This window comes from Symphalangus syndactylus, chromosome 12 (genome assembly GCF_028878055.3).
Source record: "Symphalangus syndactylus isolate Jambi chromosome 12, NHGRI_mSymSyn1-v2.1_pri, whole genome shotgun sequence".
In the NCBI taxonomy this organism is placed as follows: Eukaryota; Metazoa; Chordata; class Mammalia; order Primates; family Hylobatidae; genus Symphalangus; species Symphalangus syndactylus.
Window position 1 is genome coordinate 132,730,574 of NC_072441.2, and position 19,574 is coordinate 132,750,147.

The 19,574-nt window shown below is 46.3% G+C and overlaps 1 protein-coding gene across 1 annotated transcript in view; it reads left to right on the forward strand.

Moving 5' to 3' along the window:
• EIF2B3 (eukaryotic translation initiation factor 2B subunit gamma) overlaps positions 1–19,574 on the forward strand; it is a 137,316-nt gene that overhangs the window by 80,740 nt on the left and 37,002 nt on the right. Inside the window, exon 6 of the mRNA XM_055254581.2 lies at positions 11,823–11,912. Within this exon, the coding sequence (XP_055110556.1) occupies positions 11,823–11,912 (90 nt within the window). The remainder of the gene's footprint in view (positions 1–11,822; positions 11,913–19,574) is intronic.

A 19,574-nucleotide genomic window follows, 5' to 3' on the forward strand; every position in this document is an offset into this window, starting at 1 on the left:
ATTTCTTTTCCTTTGGATATATACCCAGTAATGGATTGCTGGATTGAGTGGTAGTTCTATTTTTAGTTCTTTGAAATATCTCCAAACTGCTTTCCACAGTAGCTGAACTAGTTTACATTCCCACCAAACAGTATATAAACATTTCTTTTTCTCCACAGTCTCACCAGCATCTGTTGTTGTTGTTGTTGTTTGACTTTTTAATAGTGGCCATTCTGACTGGCATGAGGTGGTATCTCATTGTGGCTTTGATTTGTATTTCTCTGATGATTAGTGATGTTGAGCATTTTTTCACGTGTTTATTGTCTGCCTGTATGTCTTCTTTTGAGAAGTGTCTGTTCATGTCCTTTGCCCACTTTTTAATGGGGTTGTTTTTTGCTTGTTGATTTAAGTTCTTTATAGATGCTTGATATTACACCTTTGTCAGTTGCATAGTTTGAGAATATTTCCTCCCGTTCTGTAGGTTGTCTGTTTACTCTGTTGCTAGTTTCTTTTGCTGTGCAGAAGCTCTTTAATGAGGTGGAAAGGGGAATGTTTGATTATAAACAGTCATGTGAGATCTTATTTGAGTAAAATAAATGTTCTGTAACTGGATTGTGGTGATAGTTTTAGAGCTCTGTACATTTTCTAAAAATCATTAAACTGTATGTCTAAAACAGGTGAATTTTACGGTATGTAAATTATACTTCCATAAAGCTGTTTGTTTTGTTTTGTTTTGTTTAAGACATAGGCTGAGTGCAGTGGCTCATGCCTGTAATCCCAGCACTTTTAGAGGGCAAGGTAGGAGTATCACTTGAGGCTGGGAGTTCAAGATTAGCCTGGGCAACATGGTGAAGCCCCATACACAAATACAAAATTAGCCAGGTGTGGCAGCTTGCACCTGTGATCCTAGCTACTTGGGAGGCTGAGGTAGGGGGATTGCTTGAACTGAAGTGTTGGAAGCTACAGTGAGCTAAGATAGTGCCACTGCATTCTAGCCTGGGTGACAGAGTGAGATCCCATCTCTAAATAAATAAATAAAACTAAAAGACACTAAAATAAAGCAATCAGCCAAATTCAGAACATGGGTGTTCTATAAGACAGGTGACCCAATCTAACAGATTAATGGCTTCGTAGGGGAATAAGAAAGGGGAATTTTTTTTTTTTTTTAAGAGTCAAGGTCTCGGCCAGGCATGGTGGCCCATGCCTGCCATCCTAGCATTTTGGGAGGCCAAGACAGGAGGATCCCTTGAGCCCAGGAGTTCAAGACCAGCCTGGACAACATAGTGAGACCCTGTCTACAAATAATTTGAAAAGTTAACTGGGCATGGTGACACATGCCTGTAGTCCTAGCTACTCAGAAGGTTGAGGCAAGAGAATAGCTTGAGCCGAGGAGTTCAAGGCTACACTGAGCTGTGATTGCCCCACTCCACTCCAGTCTGGGCAACAGAGCAAGACCCTATCTCCCACACACATGCACTCAGAGAGAGAGAGAGAGAGAGAGAGAGAGATGCCCAGACTAGCTTCCCCCATAGCTGGAACTACAGGCATGCGCCACCTTACCCAGCCAGAATTTTAAAAAATGAAATAAGCAAATGTAGCCAGGCACGGTGGCTCACGCCTATAATCCCAGCACTTTGGGAGGCTGAAGCAGGCGGATCACTTGAGGCCAGGAGTTGGAGACCAGCCTGGCCAGTATGGTAAAACCCCATCTCTACCAAAAATAAAAAATTAGCTAGGTGTAGTGTATGTGCCTGTAACCCCAGCTACTCTGGAGGCTGAGGTAGGAGAATCACTTGAACCTGAGAGGCAGAGGTTGCAGCGAGCCGAGATCATGCCACTGCACTCTAGCCTGGGTCACAGAGGAAGACTCCATCTCAAAAAAATAAAATAAAATAAGCAAATGTAATGTGAGAACTTTAATGCATCTTAAATCAGATAAACCAGATGGAAAAAGACAAATCAATACAGATAGGATACTAGATGACATTATTAAATCATTGATAATGACATCAAAATTACATTGTAAAGTTCTTAGCAATTAGAAATATATACTACACATACTGAAATATTTATAGGTAAAATGACACAATATCTGGCATTTGCTTTAAAATACTGTTAGTTGGCTAGGATTGCCATAACAAAGTACATACACTGGGTGACTTAGGACAGCAGAAATTTATTGTCTTACAGTTCTGGAGGGTAGAAGTCCAAAATCCAAGGTGTCAGCAGGTGGTTCCTTCTGAGGGTGGTAAGGAAGAATCTGTTCATGCCTCTCTCCTATCGTCTAGTAGCCTCAGGCATCTTTGGCTTATAGATGACATTATCCCCATATCGCTACCTCATCTTCCCTCTACATGTCTGTCTCTGTGTCCAAATTTCCCTTTTTATAAGGACACTACCTGTATTGGATTAATGCCCCCACCCCAAAAAAAAAAGACTTCATCTTAACTTGTCATCTGCAAAGATTCCATTTCCAAATATGATCACATTTACAGGTACTGGAGGGTTACAACTTCAATATCTTTTGTGAGAACACAATTCAACTCATAATAAGTACTATAGCAAAAATAAAAAAGATTGGCAAAATGTTGATAATTATTCAACCTGATTGATGGATATATGAGAATTTATCCTGGATTTTATGTATATTTGAAATTTTCTTTCCTTAAAATAATTTTTTTTAAGAAATGTATGTATAAAAGCAGAGACTTTAATAAATATTTGTACACCCATGTTCATAGCATTACTCACAATGGCCAAAAGGTGGAAGAAACCCACATGTTCATCAACAGATGAATGGATAAACAAAATGTGGTATATACCTACAAGGGAATGTATTCAGCCTTAAAAAGGAAGGAAATTTTGACACATGTTGCAACGTAGATAAACCTTGACAACTTTATGCTAAATGAAATAAGCCAGTCACAAAAGAATAAATATTGTATCATTCCTCTTTTTTGAGACAGAGTCTCACTCTGTCACCCAGGCTGGAGTGCAGTGGTGTGATCTTGGCTCACTGCAACCTCTGCCTCCCGGGTTCAAGCGATTCTCCTGCTTCAGCCTCCCGAGTAGCTGGGATTAAAGGCATGCGCCACCACACCTGGCTAATTTTTGTATTTTCAGGAGACATGGGGTATCACCATGTTGGCCAGGCTGGTCTCGACCTCCCGACCTCAGGTGATCCACCCGCCTCAGCCTCCCAAAGTGCTGGGATTACAGGTGTGAGCCACTGCATCCAGCCTTTTTTTTTTGAGACAATCTTGCTTGTTGCCCAGGCTGGAGTATAGTGGCAAGATCTCAACTCACTGCAACCTCCACCTCCTGAGTTCAAGTAGTCCTCCCACCTCAGCCTCCCGAGTAGCTGGGACTACAAGCACGTACCACCACACCCGGCTATTTTTTGTATTTTTAGTAGAGACGGGGTTTCACCATGTGGGCCAGGCTGGTCTCAAACTCCTGACCTCAAGTGATCTGCCTACCTCGCCCTCCCAAAGTGCTGGGTTTACAGGCATGAGCCATCACACCCAGTCTGCAGTGGTAGATTCATAGGTGTGTTTAATTCCAAAAATCATTTTTCAGAAGTAATTTCATCTTCCTCATTGCCCTGCATTATAGTACTGCATTATGTACTTCTTTGTTTTCTTTGAGACAGGATCTCCCTCTGGTGCCTAGACTGGAGTGTAGTGGCACAATCATGGCCCACTGCAGCCTCGACCTCCCAGGCTCAACTGATCCTCCTGCCTCAGCCTCCCACGTAGTTGGAGCCACAAGTGTGCACTACCACACCCAGCTAATTTTTAAATTTTCAGTAGAGACAGGTTGTTTCTATGTTGCCCAGGTGGTCTTGAACTCCTGAGCCCAAGCATTCCTCCTGCCTTGGCCTCCCAAAGTGCTGAGATTACAGGTGTGAGCTACCATGCCTGGCCTACTTTTTTTTTTTTTTTTTAAGACAAGGTCTCACTGTGTTGGCTGGCCTCAAACTCCTAGGCTAAAGTGATCTTCCCACCCCCAGCCTGCCGAGTCACTGGGACTGTAGGTGCATGCCAAGGCACCTGGCTAGAAAGGGTAACTTTTGAACAAATGAAGATAATAAAATCACGAGTACATAATCTATACCATCTTTCCAGTAGTATTCTAGGAGTCATCTGCTTCAGTATGATGTTTCAGTATGTGGAAAAGGAAGGATTCCTGGAAAACAGAGACTAGAGCCCAGGATTCCAGTATGTGGAAAAGGAAGGATTCCTGGAAAACGGAGACTGGAGTCCAGAGAGGCAGGATAAAAGAATGGACAAAAAAAAGTCTCAAGGCTAAAATGAGAGGGGTGGAGGAAAGTGGAGAATAAGATAGGCAGTTGCCTCTCTAGAGCAAAATGGGGCCCACTGACCTACACCTACTTCACTTCACCCATAGTCACACTGGAAGTGTGTTAGAAGCTGAAGGATCCTTGGCAGTCAAATAGATATTCCAGAGAGGAGGCGGATTAAAGAATTTGGAGACAATTTTGGATAAGGTGAAATTGACAGCAGAAATTCTGAATTCGGCCAGGTGCAGTGGCTCATGCCTGTCATCCCAGCACTTTGGGAAGCCCAGGCGGTCAATCACCTGGGGTCAGGAGTTCGAGACCAGCCTGGCCAACATGGCAAAACCCCATCTCTACTAAAAATAAAAAAAATAAAAATAAATAAAAAATTAGCCAGCCATGGTGGCACGCGGCTGTAATCCCAGCACTTTGGGAGGCCGAGGCAGGCAGATCACTTGAGGTCAGGAGTTTGAGACCAGCCTGGCCAACATGGTGAAACCCTGTCTCTACTAAAAATACAAAAACACATTAGCTGGGTGTGGTGGCAGGCACCTGTAATCTCAGCTACTCGGGAGGCTGAGGCAGGAGAATCACTTGAACCTGGGAGGCGGAGGTTGCAGTGAGCTGAGATCACGCCACTGCACTCCAGCCTGTGCGTGGGATGAGACTCCATCTCAAAAAGAAAAAGTTAAAAATAAATAAAAATCATTTTTTAATTAAAAAAGTTAGATGAAGAAAAGAAAAAATGTGTGGCTCTTCAGAGATCTTACAGACTTTGAAGGTTAAATTTTTATATAATTTCTCATTTTTATTTCTTCATTGAAAGGATTCTGATAAATTTTTTATTGCAATAGACTTTTTAAAATTGCGATGGACTTTTTTTTTTAAGATGGGTTCTTGCCCTGTCACCAGGCTGCAGTGCAGTGGCACGATCTTGTCTCACTGCAATCTCTGGCTCCGGGTTCAAGTGATTTGCAATGGACTTTTTCTGTGGTTGGCAAATGATGGTTTTTTGTTTTGTTTTGAAACAGAGTCTTTGTTGTCCTCCACGCTGGAGTGCAGTGGCGTGATCATGGCTCACTGCAGCTTCAATCTCCCAGGCTCAAGCAATCTTCTTGCCTCAGCCTGCTTAGTTGCTGGGACTATAGGTGCACGCCATGCCACCACACCCGGCTATTTATATTTTTTATACAGGTTGGGTTTCACCATGTTGCCCAGGCTGGCCTTGAACTCCTGAGCTCAAGTGATCCTGCTGCCTCAGGCTCCCGATGTGTTGGGATTACAGGCGTGAGCCACCACACCCGGCCATGTTTTTTTTTTTTTAAAACATAAAATTGGCCGGGCGCGGAGGCTCACGCCTGTAATCCCAGCACTTTGGGAGGCTGAGGCAGGTGGATCACGAGGTCAGGAGATCGAGACCATCCTGGCTAACATGGTGAAACCCCGTCTCTACTGAAAAAAAAAAAAAAAACAAAAATTAGCCAAGTGCGATGGTGGGCGCCTGTAGTCCCAGCTACTCGGGAGGCTGAGGCAGGAGAATGGCGTGAACCCAGGAGGCAGAGCTTTCAGTGAGCCGAGATAGCGCCACTGCACTCCATCTGGGCAACAGAGCGAGACTCCGTCTCAAAAAAAAAAAAAAAAAAAAACCATAAAATTACAACTATTTATAAATGTCTTATTCATTTCCATTTATTGATTTCTTTCTGTGTTATATGTAGACTCAAAACATCATCCTGGCCCAGGGCCATAAGCCAGTTATTCACATTTCATTGGTACCTCTTTGAGGTTTTTGGTTTTGTTTGTTTTGTTTTAAAATCTCAATCTTTATTTCTAATATCATTCTAAAATAATAAAATGAAATAAGGCAACCTCCTTTTTGGCAACTTAGATGTCATTAATGTCCCAGTCCCAAGATTTATATTCACTATACATTTAATCTGAAAGGAAAAAAAAAATCTCCAAATCACCCATTTCTGTTCCTGCATCATATTCCAGCTTGGTAGCTAGTTACATCTCTATCCTCAAGTATATCAATTACATTTTTGGAACATTTTGTCTTTTAAAAAATGGTAGAATGAGAGTTTTTTTTAAACTGAAAAAGCATTTATAAAATACTATATAGATTTTATGCCATATATACTAGGGATTGATAACAGTTTAGAAGATACTTATTCAGACTTTTAAGTTATTTGTATGCTGGCTGGATCAGTACAAGTTGACTCAACTATAAAAATCAGAGTAATACATCTACCTCAGAAGGTAGTTGTGAAGATTAAATAATATGGAGTATATGAATGATGAAAGGAATTTATAAACCAAGGGAGTGAACAGGAGATTGCAGCTCTACAAATTGGTTAGATCAAAAGAGAGAATATTAAGATGTGGAGTTCAAATGAAACACTGATACCACAAATCACATTTGCTACAGTCACACTCACATTTGCTACAATCTATGACTTGAGGAATTTCTTAGGACTTGAGGAATTTCTTAGAACTTGAGAATTTCAGAAAGTTAAACCGGGAAAGTACCTTTTACTTTCTTCTTCATCCTCACTGTATACATTAATTAGCTTGTGTATGGTATGGGTGTGGGATTCCCGAGTCTCTGACTCTTCTATTGCACTTTTCCCAAAAGAATAGAAGCCCCTCATGGTACACCATAACTTATTCGATAAATTGCTTCTGGGGTATCTAGATCCCATGATAATAATTTTCCTTAAAACTATAAGGCAGCCAGGTGTGGTGACTCATGCCTGTAATCCCAGCACTTTGGGAAGCCAAGGTAGGGGGATTGCTTGAGCTCAGGAGTTCAAGACCAGTCTGGGCAACATAGCAAGACCTTGTCTCTACTAAAAATAAAAAAAATTAGCCAGATGTAGTGGTGCATGCCTGCAGTCCCAGCTACAGGAGGCTGAGGCAGGAGGATCACTTGAGCCCAGGAGATAGAGGCTACAGTGAGCAATGATTGCACCACTGCACTCCAGCCTAGGCAAGTGGCTATCTCCAGCCAGAGCAAGACCCTGTCTCTAAAAGTAAAAATAAAAACCTACAAGGCAGTCAAAGCCAAGCAATACAGAAGACAACCAGGCATCTATGACTGGAATCTTCTTTTTTTTTTTTTTTTTACCATACTCCCCTTCCCTGGGTGTTTATTTTTATTAAATAAAATGACCTCAGACATTATAAGCATGGCATTTTTTACACCTAAGCAGATGCCGTAATTTGACCTCATTTATTCATTTGTTTTTTTTTTTGTTTGTTTGTTTTGTTTTTGTTTTTTTTTTTTCAGTGATAATAACTCAATCCTCTATTTGACAAAGAAGAGGGAGAAGGAAGAGGAAGAAAAAGAAAGTGGGATAAAGGATCAGAAAGGGAAGAAAATAGAAAAAATTAGAGTATGACTCCAGGGTAGACCTGTTTTGTTGTCACTGAGTTGGTTGGTTGGTTTGTCTGTTGTATTCTTCATGTTTCGCCAAGTTGGCCAGACTGGTCTCGAACTCCTAGCCCGAAGTGATCAACCCGCCTCACCCCCCAGAGTGCCGGGACCACAGGCGTGAGCCACCACGTCCAGCCCCCACATTGCTTCTGGCCTCCGTGGTAGACCTCCCAGATGGAGCGGCCAGGCAGAGGAGCTCCTCACTTCTACCTAGACACAGGGCAGCCGGGCAGAGGAGCTCCTCACTTCCCAGACGGGGCGGCCAGGCAGAGACGCTCCTCACTTCTTCCCAGACGATAGGTGGCCGGGCAGAGGCGCTCCTCACTTCCCAGACGATGGGTGGCCGGGCAGAGGCGCTCCTCACTTCCCAGACGATGGGTGGCCGGGCAGAGGTGCTCCTCACCTCCCATACAATGGGTGGCCGGGCAGAGGCACTCCTCACTTCCCAGATGGGGCGGCCGGGCAGAGGCGCTCCTCACTTCCCAGACGATGGGTGGCCGGGCAGAGGCGCTCCTCACCTCCCAGACGATGGGTGGCTGGGCAGAGGCGCTCCTCACCTCCCAGACGATGGGTGGCCGGGCAGAGGCGCTCCTCACTTCTTCCCGGACGGGGCGGCCGGGCAGAGGCGCTCCTCACTTCTTCCCAGACGGGGCGGCCGGGCAGAGGCGCTCCTCACCTCCCAGACGATGGGTGGCCGGGCAGAGGCGCTCCTCACTTCCCAGACGATGGGTGGCCGGGCAGAGGCACTCCTCACTTCCCAGACGGGGCGGCCGGGCAGAGGTGCTCCTCACTTCCCAGACGGTGGGTGGCCGGGCAGAGGCGCTCCTCACTTCCCAGACGATGGACGGCCGGGCAGAGGCGCTCCTCACCTCCTAGATGGGGCGGCCGGGCAGAGGCGCTCCTCATTTCTTCCCGGACGGGGCGGCCGGGCAGAGGCGCTCCTCACTTACCAGACGGGGCGGCCGGGCAGAGGCGCTCCTCACTTCTTCCCGGACGGGGCGGCCGGGCAGAGGCGCTCCTCACTTCTTCCCGGACGGGGCGGCCGGGCAGAGGCGCTCCTCACTTCCTCCCGGACGGGGCGGCCAGGCAGAGGCGCTCCTCACCTCCCAGACGATGGGAGGCCGGGCAGAGGCGCTCCTCACCTCCCAGACGATGGGTGGCCGGGCAGAGGCGCTCCTCACTTCTTCCCGGACGGGGCGGCCGGGCAGAGGCGCTCCTCACTTCCCAGACGGGGTGGCCGGGCAGAGGCGCTCCTCACTTCCCAGACGGGGTGGCCGGGCAGAGGCGCTCCTCACTTCCCAGACGGTGGGTGGCCGGGCAGAGGCGCTCCTCGCCTCCCAGACGGTGGGTGGCCGGGCAGAGGCGCTCCTCGCCTCCCAGACGGTGGGTGGCCGGGCAGAGGCGCTCCTCGCCTCCCAGACGGTGGGTGGCCGGGCAGAGGCGCTCCTCGCCTCCCAGACGGTGGGTGGCCGGGCAGAGGCGCTCCTCGCCTCCCAGACGGTGGGTGGCCGGGCAGAGGCGCTCCTCGCCTCCCAGACGATGGGTGGCCGGGCAGAGGCGCTCCTCACTTCTTCCCGGACGGGGCGGCCGGGCAGAGGCGCTCCTCACTTCTTCCCGGACGGGGCGGCCGGGCAGAGGCGCTCCTCACTTCTTCCCGGACGGGGCGGCCGGGCAGAGGCGCTCCTCACTTCTTCCCGGACGGGGCGGCCGGGCAGAGGCGCTCCTCACTTCTTCCCGGACGGGGCGGCCGGGCAGAGGCGCTCCTCACTTCTTCCCGGACGGGGCGGCCGGGCAGAGGCGCTCCTCACTTCTTCCCGGACGGGGCGGCCGGGCAGAGGCGCTCCTCACTTCTTCCCGGACGGGGCGGCCGGGCAGAGGCGCTCCTCACTTCTTCCCGGACGGGGCGGCCGGGCAGAGGCGCTCCTCACTTCTTCCCGGACGGGGCGGCCGGGCAGAGGCGCTCCTCACTTCTTCCCGGACGGGGCGGCCGGGCAGAGGCGCTCCTCACTTCTTCCCGGACGGGGCGGCCGGGCAGAGGCGCTCCTCACTTCTTCCCGGACGGGGCGGCCGGGCAGAGGCGCTCCTCACTTCTTCCCGGACGGGGCGGCCGGGCAGAGGCGCTCCTCACTTCTTCCCGGACAGGGCGGCCGGGCAGAGGCGCTCCTCACTTCTTCCCGGACGGGGCGGCCGGGCAGAGGCGCTCCTCACTTCTTCCCGGACGGGGCGGCCGGGCAGAGGCGCTCCTCACTTCTTCCCGGACGGGGCGGCCGGGCAGAGGCGCTCCTCACTTCTTCCCGGACGGGGCGGCCGGGCAGAGGCGCTCCTCACTTCCCAGACGATGGGTGGCCGGGCAGAGGCGCTCCTCACTTCCCAGACGGTGGGCGGCCGGGCAGAGGCGCTCCTCACTTCCCAGACGGTGGGCGGCCGGGCAGAGGCGCTCCTCACTTCTTCCCAGACGGTGGGTGGCCGGGCAGAGGCGCTCCTCACCTCCCAGACGATGGGAGGCCGGGCAGAGGCGCTCCTCACCTCCCAGACGGGGCGGCCGGGCAGAGGCGCTCCTCACTTCCCAGACGGGGTGGCCGGGCAGAGGCGCTCCTCACTTCCCAGACGATGGGCGGCCGGGCAGAGGCGCTCCTCACTTCCCAGACGGGGCGGCCGGGCAGAGGCGCTCCCCACCTCCCAGATGGGGCGGCGGCCGGACAGGGCCTGCAATCCCAGCACCCTGGTAGGCCAAGGCAGGCGGTTGTGGGGCGGAGGCTGCCGCGAGGCGAGACCACGCCACCGCACTCCAGCCTGGGCAACACCGAGCACTGGGTGAGCGAGACTCCGTCTGTAGTCCCAGTACCTCGAGAGGCTGAGGCGGGCAGAGCACTCGGCGTGAGGAGCTGGCGACCAGCGTGGCCAAGATGGCGAACGCGTGCCTGCAGCGAAAGGAGAAAAGGCAGGCAGCGGTGGCGCGCGCCGGCAGTCCCAGGCAGTCCGCGGCGTGGGCAGCAGCAAGCCGAGTAGATTGCAGTCTGGGCCAGAGAGGGAAAAGAAGAAAGAAAGAAAGGAAGGGAGGGAGGGAGGGAGGAAGGAAGGAAGGAAATTCATTTGTTTATTCAACAATTATTTATTGGACATTTACTCTGTGTCAGGCACAATGCTAAGTGCTAAGGATGTGAAGATAAATCTCTGCTCTACTGAATTTCAGTCTAGTGGGAGAGAGAGACAAGTAAATAGTCTGTTTCTTTACTGTATGTTAAGTTATCCAATAGAGGTAGGTACCAAGTTTTGTGGGAGCACAAACTTCACTGTTGTTGGTGAAGGATTCCTAGAGGAAGTGTATCCTGGGGTGAGTCCTGAGGAATAAATAAGAGTAGGAAGTTAGGATTATTCATAGAATTTTACTCCATCTTCTGTGAAGATGGAGAATACATACCAAATTGTGGAGGCAAAAGAAAGCATGGCATGGTCTGGGGAAAATAGGATAATTAGGGTAGAAGCAGGAAAATGTTTGTTACAAGAATTGTGTGTAAGAATTTATAATAGTGGCCAGGTGTGGTGGCTCACACCTGTAATCCCACCACTCTGGGAGGCTGAGGTGGGTGGATCACTTGATACCAGGAGTTTGAGACCAGCCTGGCCAACATGGTGAAACCCCATCTCTACTAAAATACAAAAATTAGCTGGGCATGGTGGTGTACAACTATAGTTTCAGCTGCTCGGTAGGCTGAGGCACAAGAATTGCTTGAGCCTGGGAGATGGAACTTGCAGTGAGCCGAGATCACGCCACTGCACTCCAGCCTAGGCAACAGAGCACGACTGTCTCAAAAAAAAGTTAATGATCAAATAGAAGAAGGTAGATTATCAGTGATATGATGTCTCACCAGATTTCTTCAGAATCGTGAAAGCCTCAGAAAGTATGCCATGGGGTTTCTAGGGAAAAGACCTTTTATGTGGTAGGGTCAGGGCTGGGGTCCACTGTCCTGGTCTCCCCAGAAAGGGGTGTAGGCAGCATGCCTCTGACCCTCATAAACTTACCAGTGCCTACTACCTGATAATAGAATGGAGACCACGTTACCTGATTGTGAGCCTCTTCTTTCTTTTTTTTTTTTTTTTTTGCAGGCACCCTAGAATACGTTTCCACACGGGTCTTGTGGATGCCCACCTCTACTGCTTGAAAAAATACGTCGTGGATTTCCTAATGGAAAATGGGTAAGAAAAAGGGTGGTAGAGTCAAACCTACAGTGCTTAACAAGCTACTTTGTGAATTCCTTAAGTTTTAAACCTTCATAATTTAGATAACCAGTTTCTAAAATTAGCACAATAGCACAGTTAGTTCTCATTTTTGTTTTAGAAATGAAATTATGTCATCAACATAGTGTTGTTTTATCTGTACCACAGAGTCCCCTGCTTATATTTTTGCAGTGTTTGTTATAATAAATCAGCAAAATATTTTGTAACACTTATAGTAACCCGTGATGCCTTTTTCTTCCCAGTTCCAGGCTCTTCTTCCCTCCTTTGACAGGAGCGAGCTCCACAGCCCTTATGCTATTTGTCTCATTACATGTTCTTCTCCAAGGCAGTTATCTTGTAGATGGGCCCTCTTAGCAAAGGGCTAGAGACTTAACCACAGAAGAGAAAAAGGAGAGCAAGTTTCCCCCCAATTTTAGAAAAGAAGCCCACTTCAATGAGTGCAGAGAAACAAAATTTGGCACATTTTCTGATTTTTTTTGTTTGTTTTAGAACAGAATTGTAGGACTTAAATAGTTTCCAGAGATTGTGTCTGGCAGATTACTGGACTTGAGTTTTCACAGAGAAAACCCCTTTTGCAGTTGATCTCAAGGATTTTTTATGAGAAAAGCAGCTACAGTCCTCAAAGGAACAGGTGGGAAAAGATTTAATAACTGCATGGTTAAGAATAGGAGCAGATAGCTTCCGTTGATGACTGCTGGATAAACTTGGAAAGTTCACCAATGCTATCCAAGGCAGAAACTTATCTAGGTGAACAGATACTACGGTAGCAAGAGATATCTCAGACCATCTGGAGAAAAGAATTTGAGAACCTGAGTTCAAATGCTAGCTCTGCCTTTGGCTGATGGACTTGAATATATATCGGAATATTAAGAGGAAGGAGGATTGTTCCCCTGCCCTGTATGATCTTTCTTGCAGTGTCCTACCCATCACCCCCCACAACACTTGCTAAGTTCCTGTGGAGAGGCCCATGTAGAGCCAATGGTAAAACAAATCATTTGGACTTTTAGAAAGCTTTCCCAAGGATCGTTATAGCTCTGTTTCCCCTACCAAGGACACAGTTGCCCTGCTCCCTTCTGACCTCTGAAAAATGTTTTCATTCCATCTACACATACTTATTAAGCACTCATTATGAGGCAGGCATTGTGCTAGATCAACCATGGGATCAATGATAAATAAACAGATATGGCCCTGCCCTCATGGAAATTACAGCCTAAGCTCATGGTGGAATGTGGAGACCTTGCTTTTTAGATAGCAAGGTAACTTGTTGCCAAGATTTAGAGGGTGATCCAAGACCTATTTCTCAGTGACCAGTCTGGGCTGTTTGTATTCCAAAAATGAAATTAACTCTTGGCCACTGAAGGGTTTATTTTTCACTCCCATATAAAAATGAAGCCATATGAAATGAGCCTAGGTCTTGATGGACAGAAGAGAACACAACTGTGTTAGAAAGGATGATTTTTTAAAAAATGATTTACTATGGAAAATTTCACATAAATGCAAAAGTAAACAAAATAATGAACTCCCATGTATCCATCACACAGTTTCAACAATTATCAACTCATTGTCAATTTTGTTTTATATATGCCACCATTTCTCTCCCCCCATTACCCTAAATTGTTTTAAAGCAAGGCATTTTGATATAATTTCATCTGTAAATATTTTGATATAATTTCATCTGTAAATATATTTCAGCATGTATAGTTAAAATATAAGGACCTTTCCAGGATAAGGATATTTAAAATAGATATATATTTTATGTGTATGTACATATATATATATATATATAGAGAGAGAGAGAGAGGCTTTTTTTAATAAATACCTTGATATCATTATCACACCTTCAAAAAACTGACAATGCTTTCATAATACTATCAAAGAGGATTGTGGCTTTTGGTGTCTGTATATGCAGGGAGTTTTACAGCAAACCTAGTCATCTCATCCTGGTTGTTATAGCTTATTTGTAGCTCATTTGGCCACTACCAATTAGTTATTCCCACACCTGGCAACTGTAACTCAATGGTGTGTGTACCTTGAGCACAAGCCTGAAGTTTGTGATATGGCTATAGGTCCTGGCCAGAAGCTCTGCCAAATGGGACTTTCCCAGAACCTGCTGCAGTAGAGAATGATACAGAGCCTCAGCACATACTGTTTCCCCACCTCAAGATCTGTTTAGGAGACCCTTATCTCTTTCCTCCCCGCATCTACCTTCACCTCTCAGAGTCACTACAATCAAAGAGCATATGTTGAAAATTGATATATTTCAATATATTGGAAAAAGTAAAAAGGCACAGCAGGGCAAATTAGAATGTTACTTGAGGGAGAGCCTTTATTCCTGGCTGGAATAGTGAAGGTCTTTGAAAAGTTGTGGGAGATGGGATTGAATTGGTTGGTGGTAGGTAGCAGCATGTAGAAGGTCTTGAAAGCTGAGCAGGGAGTTACAGATCTTTTAACGGAATAGTCTTATAGGAAATGAGCAATGATGCAACCTGGCAAGTGAACATAAACCATTCTGCATGGGAAAGAGATTTCAAGATAAGTAGGAGGCACTTATAATCAATTGGTCATCAGATGATGACTCCTTTAGGAATGGAAAGGAAAGAGTAAACCTAGGAGACACAGCTTCAAGAAAGGACTGTTGTAGCAATCCTTTGTTATATTTCACCTCTGAGAGTTAACATATTCTACCCTGTGTTCTTCCTGGAGGAAAGCGTCATGTTTTCAATAAAGTCACACTTAGGTTTTGTTATTTGTTTACATGTTAACATTTTCCACTCAAATTCTTTGAGAATGGATATCTACCTGGATTTGTAAGGCATTCATTATGTACTTGGTGAATGGGGGAAAGGAGATGTAGTGACAGATAACAGAAGCAGTTTAGTATTAACACATTAACAGTGGAAGAAGAGAGGTAGGTTTCTACAGTCGACTAAGCAGAAAAGCTACAGGGAGAGCTGCAGAGAGAAGAAAATCTGTACTCTCTTCGATGAGAAGTTAGTAACTATACACATTTTACAAGTTTTTTATCCACTTCTGAATGTAGTATGATAGATGAATGTTCCACAGAATCTCTTGAATGTTTTAATTCAAAATGTGTTCGATTCTGTGTCCAGGGCCAAAGCAGATCTTAGTCTGAGTATTGTGACTGTGATTCCTCTTGAAAACTGAGTGTTCCTCCCTGTTTTACAATGTCAGCTGGTTTAAGCCTAAAGAAGCTGATCTCTTAGGAGATCTAGAAGCCCAGATATTGGCCCAGCTCTTTGCTTGCCTTAGTAGGAGTTGCTCCTAGACCTGAGTCAGGGCCCTAGATTGGCACTGGCCCTATGAAGGACTCAAGCAATATGCCAGTATGCCAGCTTTGTGAGCTAAAGCCATGGGCAATATATACCAGGCAATGTATACCAGGATTAGTCTTGATTTCCTTTTAGTACAGAACCTCCCCTGCTCCCCTCCCCCACCGGCCCCATTTATCTTTCTCTCTTTAAGAGACTTAAAGATTAATCTCCTTAACAGGAAGAATTGAGGCTGATTACTTCCTTCTTGTCCAGAAGTATCCATGGTTACAGTCAGCCTCTTATAGTATTAGAATCTGATATTGCTGTGCAGTACTTACAGTCTTGGGGTTGGACCTTCAGAGCAGGAAGAGAGAGGAAAGAAGAAAATTTAACAGCACCTACTGTGTACCAGGCACTGTGCTGGGTGCTTTTCACATATATTCATTTCTTACAATAGTTCTCTCATTAGGTATTATACTCATATTATAGAGGAATAAAATGCTCAAAAGTCATTTGCCCAATATCATGCAGCCACAGCCTCAACAAAATCCATCACTGTTTAATTGATTGCCAGCAACATCCACCACAGATGTCGGATATCTCTGTTGCCAACATGCTTATATGCACATGCACATGACTTGCACTTGGAAGAATAACAGAGCAGTCACAACTTCTTGCCTCAGCTATGTCGGGATGCAGAGAAATAAGGATAGGACCCACAAAGTGAAGTCAAGAGTTGGGGATAGGCAGCCATGGCAAGATCAGAATCAAAGTAATAATTAAAGCCACATACAAAACGAAGTTATGTTAGCTGGGCATGATGGCACATACCTCTAGTCTCACCTAGTCAGGAGGCTGAGGCAGGAGGACCACTTGAGCCCATGAGGCTGATGCTACAGTGAGCTATATATGATGGCACCGCTGCACTCCAGCCTGGTAGACAGAAAGAGACCCTGTCTCTAAAAAAAAGTTAAAAATTAAAAAAGATGAAAGTGTGGAATAGCTAGAAAGCCACGAGTAAGCACAAGACAGCAGAGTGGAGATAAGAAGCAGAGATGAGGGACCAGATAGTGCCGTGAGAGACTGGCAGTAGTAGTCTTGGTTTCTTACTGTTCAGTTCAGGCATCCATTGATTTGGCTGTACTTGGTTTCCTCACATATCCTTAGATGTCCTAGAGATTGCACGATGTGTCCTTTACTTCAATAACAACAAAATTAAGCTAAGAGTATGTGACTTTCACACCTTCTCAACAGGGCTGTTATTGGGTGGCTGCATACTGATATCTGAAGATGCAGGTGCTCCCAAGATTAAATCAAGGTAGTCTCCTTTGAACTTCTTAGTTGCATTCATTTTTATCTCTGGGACTTCTAGAAATATTAGTAATATTAGTAATAGAGAAACATATTTAGAATTCATTACATTTCCAAATTAGGAAATCTTTACTTTTTTTTTTTTTAGAGACAGGATCTTGCTCTTTCACCAGGCTGAAGTGGAGTGCAATGGTGTGGTAACAGCTCACTGCAGCCTCCAACTCCTGGGCTTAAGTGATCCTCCCTCCTCAGCCTCCCGAGTAGCTGGGACTACAGGCACTCACCACCATGACTGGCTAATTTTCTTATTTTTTGTAGAGACGGGGTCTCAATATGTTGCCCAGGCTGGTCTCAAACTCCTCGGCTCAAGAGACCCTCCTGCCTAGGCCTCCCAAAGAGCTGGGATTACAGGTGTGAGCTACCAGGCTCAGCCAAGAAAGCTCTACTTTCTGTATCCAAAAATCTGTATGTTTATGGGTAAAGAGACAGCAAGCAGAGAATTCTAAATCCTGTGGAAAGTGCTTTGGTTGAAGTAAGCACAAGATGCTAGTTAATATGGTATAGTGGAAAGAGCCATGGACTTTAGGACGGATGTGGAGTGACTTTCAATTCTATCAATTATAAAAGTTGTATTAACCCTAGGCAAGATAGTTAACCTCTCTAAGCCTTGGTTTCCTTCTTTATAAAATAGGGGCCAGATGCAGTCGCTCACGCCTGTAATCCCAGCACTTTGGGAGGCCAAGGCAGGCGGATCACTGGAGATCAGGAATTTGAGACCAGCCTGGGCAATATGGTGAAACCCTATCTCTACTAAAAATATAAAAATTATCCAGGCATGGTGGCGTGTGCCTGTAATCTCGGCTACTCAGGAGGCTGAAGCAGGAGAATCGCTGGAACAGAGCAAGACTCCATTTCAAAAAAAAGATAAAAAACAAAGTAAATAAAAATAAAAGCACTGTGGTTAAAAGCTTAATTTTTTTTTTTTTTTTAAGATGGATCCTCGCTCTGTCACCCAGGCTGGAGTACAGTGGCACAATCTCAGCTCACTGCAACCTCCACCTCCCAGGTTCCAGCAATTCTCCTGCCTCAGCTTCCTGAGTAGCAGGGATTACAGGCACACGCCACCACACCCGGCCGGTGTTTTGTATTTTTAGTAAAGATGCCATTTCACCATGTTGACCAGGCTGGTCTTGAACTCCTGACCTCAAGTGATCCACCTGCTTCAGCCTCCCAGAATGCTGGGATTACAGGCGTGAGCCACCACTCCTGGCCATAGGACTCTTTTAAAAGGCCCTTTTAAATTTCTTATTACCCAACTCTAGCCACACTGACAATATTTCTGGCTTTTGAACTTGACCAAAGGTAACTTCCCAGGTGCTTAGGGAAAGGAAAATTCAAGATGGTTCGTAGAGAGGAAGATAATCAACTAATGGTAAAGGTCACGCAGATACCAAACCAGAAAGGACTCATTCCCTAAGCCAGGAATTGAACCCAGGACATCACTGTGAAAAGTCAAAGCCTTAGCTGCTGAGCTACAGCACTGGTGGTTTCCATTGCTCTTCCCGCTCTTCCCAGAAGGAGTCTAGAGTAGTTAATTTTGTGCTTGCAAAGTCTTTTAACTATTCAAGATAATTTTGAGAGCTAGCTATGACATGAATCCCAGAATTCCTGTCCCTGGAAGGAAAAGACCAAGAGAAATTATGGCCACATGGTTACAAGGTCAAGTTCCCAAGGACAGAAAACAAGATGGAGACCTCACCCAGTTTTTTTGTTTGTTTCAAGGACCTGCAGCAAAATTTATTACTGACCAACTTGCTGGGCCATCTCGAGCAGTTTATGGGGTCCTAAGCTTACCCTGTTCTATCCTAAGGTACCCCTCTTCATGACAGAACAACACAGACAAATTCATAGTACAAAATACATTAGATTTGTTACAACTTAATACTAGCCTCAGAATTCTTTTTCTCATTAATCAAAACTTTACAGAGGAGATAAACAGTGATTTTTACCATTCATTCAGCCAATTTGCATACACACAAAGAGAGAGAGAGAGAGAGAAGCCAGAAGTCTGACTGGTAAGAAATTTTTACCCCTTTGCCGGCATGTCCTGTTTCTGGGTTCCCCTTCCCTGAGCGGCCCTAGCGACCCTGCTTGCCACACCATCGCTCCTGGGGCCAAGCTGCATCACAAAGGAAAATCATGGAACCACAGGCAAACTCCTCTAAATTTTGCAAGTTGCCACCCAAATGGCTGCATGGGGGACCTGAATTCTAATATTTCCCATTCTGGAAATAGCAAAATACATGTGACAAAACATAGACATTAGCCACCATATGGATGCTTAGCACCCAATATTGAACTGGCAAGGCCCAAACTTGCCCCCCAGTTGGGCCCTGTCATCTGTATCCATTTTTAACCAAGACGGACTTTATTGAGGGGAGGGCCTCTCACCCAATCCCATCCTTTACTCAGGCAAAATGTACCCCCGTTACATATCCAAAGTCAGCCAATTGGTGCTGCAGTCTGTTTCCTTTGGGTCAGATAGTAACTAAGCTAAAAGATTAGCAAATCTAATTTTTTAATCAATTAGTCATTTAGGTGCATTTCATAGAGTCTTTCTTTTTTTTGGGAGACAGAGTCTGGCTGTATCGCCCAGGCTGGAATGCAGTAATGCGATCTCAGCTCACTGCAACCTCCACCTCCCGAGTTCAGGCATGCCTCAGCCCCCCGAGTAGCAGGGATTACAGGCCTGTACCACCATGCCTGGCTAATTTTTCTACTTTTAATAGAGATGGGGTTTCACCATGTTGACCAGGCTGGTCTTGAACTCTTAACCTCAAGTGATGCACCCGCCTTGGCCCTCCAAAGTGCCGGGATTACATACGTGAGCCATTGCACCTGGCCTTTGTAAAGTCTTTAAATGAAAATATTGAAATCTTTTTAGAAGCGTCTGCGTATCAATAAGCATCCCTAGATGAGTCTCAATGCACTTCAGTGCATTGTTCATTCGGAACGTTCTACTGTAAGTTATCTGTGG